The sequence below is a fragment of the Malaclemys terrapin genome, chromosome 23, assembly GCF_027887155.1.
Source record: "Malaclemys terrapin pileata isolate rMalTer1 chromosome 23, rMalTer1.hap1, whole genome shotgun sequence".
Taxonomy (NCBI): Eukaryota; Metazoa; Chordata; order Testudines; family Emydidae; genus Malaclemys; species Malaclemys terrapin.
Window position 1 is genome coordinate 14796367 of NC_071527.1, and position 9472 is coordinate 14805838.

The 9472-nt window shown below is 65.3% G+C and overlaps 1 protein-coding gene across 3 annotated transcripts; it reads right to left on the reverse strand.

Annotated features, from left to right (window-relative positions):
* Positions 1-301: 301 nt before the first annotated feature.
* Positions 302-9472, reverse strand: DDX39A (DExD-box helicase 39A). 3 transcript variants are annotated; one of them, XM_054012479.1, is made up of 11 exons: positions 9385-9472; positions 7780-7988; positions 6880-7007; positions 5085-5177; positions 4370-4553; positions 3446-3564; positions 2546-2677; positions 1950-2059; positions 1640-1784; positions 871-1018; positions 302-467 (listed from the first exon to the last, which is right to left on the reverse strand). In XM_054012479.1, the coding sequence occupies exons 2-11, from the start codon at positions 7985-7987 to the stop codon at positions 451-453; spliced, it is 1284 nt and encodes a 427-aa protein (XP_053868454.1). In that variant the 5' UTR covers position 7988; positions 9385-9472; the 3' UTR covers positions 302-450. The 3 variants fall into 3 exon arrangements, with proteins under 3 accessions (XP_053868454.1, XP_053868455.1, XP_053868456.1); XM_054012480.1 differs by having other exon boundaries at positions 7780-8027; positions 9385-9401; XM_054012481.1 differs by lacking the exon at positions 9385-9472 and adding an exon at positions 9245-9308.

The following is a 9472-nucleotide window of genomic DNA, read 5'->3' on the forward strand; positions in this document are numbered from 1 at the left end:
TATGACCTACACGACACCCTACTTCCCCTCAATGCTGGGATAGAACCCAGGAGTCCTGACTCCCAGTGTCTCAGGGAGACAAAACACAATACTTTGAAACAGTTTTTAATCACAGATAGATGCAGCCATCTCTGGGGTGGGACACAGCTATTGTGAACAGCTGCAACCACTTTCCAGTCCAGATGTACAGTATCAGACAAGGCATTTAAAATTAATTAGACCCTCCAGTGCAGAGTGCCATTACACACAAAAATTTCAATCTCACTGAGCCCATCAAGAAGCTAAAACTCCACCACAGGCACTTGGTAATAAAAAGTTTATTTGAGACACTCTTACACACACATCTACAGGTTTAAAAACTGCATACAAAAAATGAAATACCCGTGATCTGGCTTACAAAGGGTTAAAAAGAGCAGCCGGGCTGGTTCTGGGCAGGGGGGTCCGATCCGGTTATCGGCTCTGTTCAACTGCAAGAGAAAGATGCTGTTAATCCCACTTCTGCCACCAGAGGGCTCCCCCACCCCATTCAGTTCTTCACTGTGACCTGACTCAGACTCACTCCCCACCACTAGGGGGATCCACCACTGAGCTGTGGCCCCCAGAGCAGCTGGCACAGCGGCCACCTCTACAATCACGGGGGCAGAGGTGATGGGGGGAGGTGTTGGTGGCTGCTACCAATCCACAAGCATAGAGATCAGGAGAGGCCCCACCCCATGCTGAGTGTAATCTACAGGCCCAACACCATAGCACCTGGGTGCCCTCAGGGCATGGCACTCCCCAGCTGGGACATCCCCCAGAAAGACAGGATTTGGGCAAGAGCCTCCTGGGGGGAGGGCGAAGGGCCGAGGGCTGCCCCTGGCGGGTACGTACTGTACGTGGAAATGTCGATCTCCTCTGGCAGCTCAGCAACGTTCACCTCGAAGCGATCCTGCACCTCGTTGAGGATCTTGGCGTCGCCCTCGTCCGACACGAAGGTGATGGCCAGGCCCTTGGTGCCAAAGCGCCCGGCACGCGCCACCTGCAATGAGCGGGGAGGGGCTGTCAGTGGGGAGGGGCCTCCCGGAGCCACGCCCACCAGCACCATGTGACAGGCAGGGCACTGGACTCCTGGGTTCCTGCCGGGAGCTCCTCCCACTAGGAAGCTGCAACCGACTGGGAGCCCAGCGCAGGTGTGGCAGGGCATGGGGCCTGAAGACGGAGCGCCTGGCTGGGGTGGTTCTGTGACCCACCCTGGGCGATGCAGCTGGAGGGGGGGGGAAGGCAGCTCTGAGACCCCCAGGCTTGGCCCCTCAACCCCATGGGGGCATCAGCAGGGGCCACTTGCCAAGCACCCTCCCTGCCTGATAACCCCCCACACTCCGACAGGCCCAGATCAAACCCATCCCTGGGTGGCCAGGGCCACACCGCCTGCCAGCCAGGGTGCCTCAGCCTCAACCACTTGCTCCAGTAACAGGAGCCGGGCCTGGGGTGCTGGGCTCCCAATGTTGGGCAGAGCCTGGGGGCAATGAGGCTCCACCCCAATGCCCGGGCCAGCAGCCGCAGCATCAGGCCCCCCGGTGGCAGGCAGGGCCCGGCTCTCCCGGGCCGGAGGGTGCAGGGTCAGAACCCAGGCCCGGCTCTCCCCAGCGGCAGAGCTCACCCGGTGCAGGTAGGTGTCCGAGTCCTCGGGCATGTCGTAGTTGAAGACGATGTTGACACGCTCAATGTCCATCCCCCGCCCGAACAGGTTGGTGGCCACCAGGATGCGGCGCTGGAAATCCTTGAACTGCTGGTACCGGGACAGCCTGGGGGAGAATCACACCTGAGACCCCAGCCCTGCTCCAACCACTAGGCCCTGCTTCCCTCCCAGAGCCTGGTGCCAGCACGAATCAGGTCAATGAGACCCAACATCCCTCCCAGGCCAGGCCAGGCCAGGCCCCGCCCCTCCCCCCAGCCAGCCCAGCACCCACCTCTCCTCCTGCGACATGCCCCGGTGGATGGCGATGGCCGGGAAGTTCTGCTCCACCAGCAGCTGGGCCAGTGCCATGCAGCGCTGCACCGATTTGACAAAGATCACCACCTGGGGGAGGGGCGGAGAGTTAGCAGGCAGCCCTCCCTACCTCAGACAGCTCCACCCCCTCCCTGCCCCCACCCCATCAGCACAGGGGGACCAGCTGTTCAACCCCAGCCCGGCCCAGCCCCCAGATCTTGCCTGGGATCAGACCCCCCAGGTCAATCCTGCACCTGCCCCCTCTGCCCAGCCATCCACACACCCCACCTCTGCTGCAGTGGAGTCCAAAGGGCCTGTCCTGCGCTGGTCTCCCATCTGGGGGTGTTCCCCCCCCCCCACCACCACAGTGTGGCCCGAGGAGACTGAGCACGCTCTAACCCCCTCTCCTGGATCTCCCAGGGGCCTAGCGCTGTGGGTGGCTCGGATCGATAGCCTGGCCCCAGTGTCGCAGCCAGCCAGAACCCAGGAGTCCTGCTCCAGCCCCCCGCTCTTACCCCTGCCCCCCACTCCCCACCCGGGCGTCCCGCCCCCGAGCCCCTCTGCCCCCACACACACCTGGTTGAACTCCAGCACGTCCAGCAGGTCGAAGAGCTTGCGGTTCTTCTCGCTGTCCTTCAGCTTGACGTAGTACTGCTGCAGGCCGTGCAGCGTCAGCTTGGTCTCGTCGTCCACGAACACCTCCATGGGCTGGGGAGAAAGGGGGCAGCTCAGCGACACCCCCTCGCTGCCAAAGGGGCTTCAACCCAGCCCCCCGTGAGCCGACCCCCCCACCCCCGGTTTGAACCCGGAACTAATAGCAGGAGCTCCGCCACTTGAGCCAGGGGAGGAGCTCCCTTCAACAGCAGCTGTAGTAAACCCTTATCCTCCCCACACCGCCCAGCCACTGAACGGGTCAAAACTCCACCTCCAGCATGGATCAGCAACACCCCCACAGCAGCGCCTGCCTCACCCAGGCTACGGATGTGCCGGGGCATAGGGCTGCCAACCCTCGCTGTGCCAGGGCCTGGCAGGGCTCCGAGCAGCCAGCGTGGCAGGACGGCTTTCGGCAGCAGACCCTCCCACAGAGAGCGCTGGGGTCCCAGGGACCCTGCGTGAGGGCGTCAGGAACCCCAGAGCAGCTGGCCCCTCCCAGGCTGCCACCAGCCCAGAACAGTAGACCTGGCTGGGTGCCCCCACCAAGCCAGCAGGTGCTGGGTGAGTTGCTGGCAGCCAGGCCCGGAGGCTTAGGACTGCTCAGTGCTGAGCCCAGCCGGCGGTAGGGATCGAGGGTCACTTTCCTGGCTAGGGACCAGGCCCATGAGGGGTGAGGGGCCAGGCCGGGCGGCCCACACGGGAGGGAATGGGGTGGGGGGCAGGAGGCGATTGGCAGGGGGTAGACCGGTAGCAGAGGGGGATGGGGGGGCAGACCCACGAGGGGGCGGGGGGGGGAGATGGGCCAGGCGGCAGGTGACTCACGTCCTGCATGAACTTCCTGCAGACAGGCCGGATCTCCTTGCTGAGGGTGGCGCTGAACATCATGCACTGCTTCTCGTGGGGCGTCAGCCGGAAGATCTCCTGCACGTCCCGCCGCATGTCTGTGGGGAGGGAGGGGGTCACTGCACTGGAGACGGCTGGGGGGATGCTCGGGGGGCGGGCCCTCGCGATAACCCCCCGGCCCAACTCTGGGAATCGGGCCCAGAACCAGCCCCTGGGGTCACAGCTCCAGCCACCCCCGACATCAGAGCCAGCTGAGCCCCCCCCAAGTCGCTCCCCACAGCAGGTGGCTTAAACCCAGACTGTTTGATCCCCTGCAATCAGCCTCCCCCACCCCTCTGGATATCTGTATTCCCCTGCAGCTCCCCCACTCCCCCAAGGCCTGGGGTCACACCCCCGACACACCGGCCTGGGCTTCAGACCAGCAGGACCCAGGGACACACAGCCGGGCCCCCGTGACTGGGCAGCCCCTGGCATCAGGCAGGTCCGGGCCTGATGCTGGCAGGATCCCTAGGGCAGAACTAGTTGGTGCCATCCCTGACCCAGAGGAAGGAGACGCCCTCCACCCAGGCAGCTGTAGAAGGTTCATAGCCTGTTATGTATTCCCAGCGCTGGGAGGGGAGTGGGGATAGAACCCAGGAGCCATGCCCCCCCACCCCCCATTCTCCCCCGCTCTAACCACTAGGCCCCACTCCCCTCCCAGGCCAGGGAACAGAACCCAGGAGTCCTGACTCCCAACCCCCACCTGCTCTAACCACTAGGCCCCACTCTCCTCCCAGGGCTGGGAACAGAACCCAGGAGTCCTGACAGATGATGCAGACAGCCCCTAGGCCTCAGGTACCCTGGGCAGGTTGGGACCCTCTGGGGGTCGTCCCGCGCCATGTCCCAGCACCACCCCCATCTCACCAAGCTGCTCCAGCATCTTGTCGCACTCGTCCAGCACGAAGTGTTTGACGCTGCGCAGGTTGAGGCTCTTGTTGCGCACCAGGGCCAGGATGCGCCCCGGGGTCCCCACCACGATGTGGGGGCAGTTCTTCTTCAGCACCTCCTCGTCCTTCTTGATGGACAGGCCCCCGAAGAACACCCCCACCTGCAGGCAACCGGGGGAACAGCAGGGTCAGTGGCCAGTCAGCGAACCTCCAGCACCAGGCACACCTGGGTCCCTCTCCCCTCCTCCCCCCCCCCCCCCGCTGGGGGAAACTGAGACAGGGGGACAGGCCTCGTCCAAGGGCAGTTTAGTGGCAGAGCGTAAACTAGAACCCAGGAGTCCTGACACCCAGAGCCTGGAGAGAACCCAGGAGTCCTGACCCACCCCCAGAAAGGAGAGAACCCAGGAGTCCTGACCCACCCCCAGCCACACTCTGGGTCTCCCACACGAGCACGGAGGAGAAAGAGACCCACCCTTGCAGCTTCCAAGTTTCAGGCCCTCAACACTGTCATGCAGGCAACTGCTAGGGGGCTCATGCTGGGGATGGAAGAGGGGGGCTGTCTCCCCAAGGCCATGTCCCCTGGAAGGGGGGGGATACTCCCCACACCCCTCACCCCCTGGAGCCAGGCTGAATAACGCTCATGGCTCCACGGGGGGGCACCAGGGGTGTGGGGGAGGGGGTTCCTGGCTCACCTTGACGCTGGGCATGTACTTGGAGAAGCGTTCGTACTCCTTGCTGATCTGGAACGCCAGCTCCCGCGTGTGGCACATCACCAGCACCGAAACCTGGGAGGGGGAGAGAGACGGGGTCACCCCAGCACCCCACGAGAGACCCTGCCCTCCCCTTCCCCGGGACACAGCCTGACGCCCCCACCCAGGGACAGCCACTCCCTCCCCCAAATCCCAGAGAACAGGTGCCCCCATCTTTGCCCCTTCCCTGAGCTTTCAGAGCTCCCCCCACACCCATGGAGACCGGACTAATCCAGAGCATTGGGGTCCATGCCCCCTCCCGTAGCACTGCCCCACCCTGCAGCAGCAAACACCCCCACCCACCCTTCTCCTGAAGCCCCGGACAAGGTCTTGCCACCCGACGGGGCAGGGCCAAAGCCCCCGAAGGGCTCCCCCAGCCCAGGAATGGGGGGGATCTCCCCCCAGCACAGGGCTGGTTCCCAACAGCAGCCCCAGAGCAGCAGTGTCTGTTACTCCATTCCCAGCCCCCCCCAGCCATCACCTCGCCTCAGACATGCCCCCTTTCGGCATAGGAGCGCTGTCCCCACAGGATCCACTGCCCACTAATGCGGCCAGTTCTGGGGTGCAGCACGCTGGCCCCCTACAACAGCAGGGACAGGCCCCATTGCTAGCCAAGATTGCTCTGGCGCATGGCTCCGGGGCAGGCCTTGGTCCCCAGTGGCCCGGGCTCAGCGGAGCAGAGTTCGGTGACTGCCAGCCCCGGGGGATGGGCATCCAGCTCCGGCAGGCCCCAGAACAAGGGGCTTGTGGCCTGAGCGACGTCCTCCCAGATCCACGCGTGGCTACGGCCCGCTGGGAGGCTGTCCCGGGGCAGGATCCAGCCCACGGGGGTATCACAGCACCAGCCCAGTGCCAGGCTGGTGTGTCTGAGCCAGCCCCCCGGGGCAGTCACTGGAGAGCCAGACACATGGCAGCAGTGCCCAGGCAGGCTAACCCGCTCGCCCACCCCCAGGGTGGTGCCACCCCCACAGCCCAGCGTGATCCCCACCAGGGACCCCCGCCCCCAGCACATAGTCAGATTTGAAAGCAGAAGGGCTGGTTCTCAGCAGCAGCCTGTCCCGGACCCCTAGGCTAGAGAAATACACGGCCCCATCCACACTGGATTCTCCCCCTGCGTCAGCAGCACCCCACAATCACCCCAGGGGCGGGCCCAGAACCGGCCTCCCAGGGATCCGCTTCCCAGGAGTTTCAGGCCAGAAGGGCCCATCTAACCCAACCTCCTGTGTAACACGGCCAGGGACCAGCCCCCCCTCACCCCTGTACTGAGCCCAACAGCGCGTCAGGCTAAGGCACCTTCCCCAGGGCGGCTCGCATGCAAGGCATCGAGACAGAGAATCCAACCCTGCCCCTGGCATCCGTTCCTGGGGTTAACCCCCCTCGCTGTGAAACACGCGTGGCCTTCGTTTGCTTAACGAGCAACAGCGCAGGCAAGAGGTGGACAAAAGTATAACTGGGCTCAGAAAAGAAGGAGTTAGTTCCTGCAGGAGAGGTCCAGCAACGGCTATGAGCCAAGATGGTCAAGGAGGCAGCCCCAGGACCTAGCTAGCTGGACCCGTGTGGCCATTCTTATGTTCTCCTTGCCAAGTCCACCCCACAGCCATGCGGGTGACCCGGGTCCCTTCCCACGTGGATTGGGGCAGAGAGAGGCGAGGGGGCCGGGAGGCATGCCTGCTCCTCTCCCTCAGCAAATCCCCCAGCCCAGGCCAGACATACACACAGACACCCGCCCCCCCCTTACCTGTCCATCCACCGGCTCGATCTGCTGCAGCGTGGCCAGCACGAAGACGGCCGTCTTGCCCATGCCCGACTTGGCCTGGCACAGCACGTCCATGCCAAGGATGGCCTGTGGGATGCACTCATGCTGCACTGTGGGAGCAAGGGCGGACGCATGGCAGTTACAAGGGGCACAGCAGATCGAGGCAGAGCTGGGGATAAAACCCAGGAGTCCTGACTCCCAGCCCCCTGCTCTAACCCACTAAACCCTACGCCCCTCCTGCTCTGGGGCATTAGGGTCAGCACCATCTAGTGAGTCCCACCCCACTCCCAGGGGTACAGCGCACCCTAGTGCCGCACTGGGACCAGCAATGACTGCCGGGGAGGGGGCCCCCTACTGAATCCCACCCCACTCCCTGCAGCACAGCACCCCCTAGTGCCACACTGGGACCAGCACTGCCAGGGGAGAGCCTCCCCTGCTGAGTCCCATCTCACTGCATGCAGCACGGCGCCTGCTAGTGCCACACTGGAGCACTGGGACCAGCACTGACTGCCAGGGGAGAGCACCCCCTGCTGAGTCCCACCCCACTTCCTGTAGCACAGCTCCCCCTAGTGCCGCACTGGGACCAACACTGACTGCCGGGGAGAGCGGCCCCTAGTCCCACCCCACTCCCTGCAGCACAGCGCCCCCTAGTGCCTCACTGGGGCCAGCACTGACTGCGGGAGAGAGCGCCCCCTACTGAGCCCCTGCTTCCCCACTTGGCAGGGCAGATTTGAGGATCTCACTCCCTTGCCGACGCCCCCGTCCCCCCGCAGCTCTCACCAGGCAGCGCCGCTCTCTACGGCCCCCGCCCGCAGCTCCTCCCAGGCGGGCTGGCAAGGGGGTTGCGCTCCTGGGGGCCGGGGGCCTCGGCTCCGCTCCTACCTTCAGACGGGTGCTCAAAGCCACAGTCCACAATGGCTCGCAGCAGCTCAGGTTTGAGCAGGAAATCCCGGAAGCCCGAGCTGTGGATGGACACGTAGGAGCCTTTCACGTCCTTCTTTGCTGGAGGAGGAACCGCATCCGCCACCACCTGGGGCTCCTCATCCTCCTCATAATCCAGCAGCTCGTTCTCCACGTCCTGCTCAGCCATTCTGCGAGGAAGAGATGCACTCAGCGGCTGCGGGTCCGCACTGAGGGGAACCAGAAGAGCGGGGGCTGGGGTAACAGGGGGCTGCAGGTCAAGACTGAGGGGCAGCCACAGAGCTGAGCAACCAGGGGGCTGCGGGTCAGGATTGAGGAGCACTAGTGGGGGGGGAGGGGGGGCACAAGACTAGGATAGCAAGGGACCGCAGCAGGTCAGGATTGAGAATCACTGGTAGAGCTGAGGGGGAGGAGAGTCCAGGGCTGGGATAGCAGGGGGCTCCGGGTCAGGAGTGAGGGGCACCCACAGAGCCAGGGGGGAGCAAAAGCTGGGATAGCAGGGGGCCACAGGTGTGGATTAAGGGGCACTGGAAGAGCTAAGGGGAGCCCAGGACTGGGGTTGCAGGGGGCTCCAGGTTGGGAGGAGCACCCACAGAGCCAATGGGGAGTCCAAGGCTGGGCTAGCAGGGGGCTGCAGGCGAGGATTGAGGGTCACCGGTAGAGCTGGGGAGGGGGAAGCCCAGGGCTGGGATGGGAGGGGGCCACAGGTGAGGATTGAGGGGCACCCACAGAGACGGTGGGGAGCAGAAGCTGGGCTAGCAGGGGGCTGCAGGTGAGGACTGAGGGGCACTGGCAGAACTGGGGGGATCCCAGGGCTGGGGTTGCAGGTTGGGAGGGGCACCCACAGAGCCGGTGGGGAGGCGAGGCTGGGCTAGTAGGGGGCTGCAGGTGAGGACTGAGGGGCACTGGCAGAACTGGGGGGATCCCAGGGCTGGGGTTGCAGGTTGGGAGGGGCACCCACAGAGCCAATGGGGAGCCCAAGGCTGGGCTAGCAGGGGGCTGCAGGTGAGGACTGAGGGGCACTAGAAGAGCTGGGGAGGGGGAAGCCCAGGGCTGGGGTTGCAGGTTGGGAGGGGCACCCACAGAGCCGGTGGGGAGCCGAGGCTGGGCTAGCAGGGGCTGCAGGTGAGGACTGAGGGGCACTGGCACAGCTGGGGGCGGGGGGGGGTAACTCTTACACGGAACTTCCCCCCCCCCATAGTTGCCCCTGTCGGGGATCGAGCCCAGCCCCCCCTGGGAGCAAAGCACTAAAGGGACCGGGCCCCCCGCGCCCGGGGCACAGAGCGGGGGGGGGGACGGGAACGGGAACGGGGGGGGGGTCGCAGACGCCTTGGAGACACCAGAGCATCGCCCGCAACAGGCCCCGCTCCCCTCCCCCCATCTCCGGAACCGCCCCCCCCCCCTCCGGCGCGGCCCCGGCTCTGACCCGTCGCCCGCCGCACGGAGCAGCCCCGCGGGGCCGGGCGGGGAGAGACGCGGCCCGGGGCCCCCGCCCGATCCCGGGTCCGGACCAGGCCGCAGGCCAAGCCCCGGGCTCGCGTGACCGCCCCGCCCGGCCGCTCTCACCTCGCGCTCCCGGAGGCCGCTCACGTGGTGCCGCGCTCCGGCTCTGACTCCCGGCGACGACAGCCCGTTCCTTCCGTTTCCGCCCCCA

Bases quoted from the DNA above. Each gene is read 5' to 3' on its own strand.
- DDX39A (XM_054012479.1), bottom strand. From the start codon at position 7,987: ATGGCTGAGCAGGACGTGGAGAACGAGCTGCTGGATTATGAGGAGGAT. The intron at 2,060-2,545 runs GTGTGTGTGGGG...CCCCTCCCCCAG, and splicing joins ACGTGCTGGAGTTCAACCAG to GTGGTGATCTTTGTCAAATC. The intron at 1,785-1,949 runs GTGGGTGCTGGG...ATTCTCCCCCAG, and splicing joins GGCATGTCGCAGGAGGAGAG to GCTGTCCCGGTACCAGCAGT.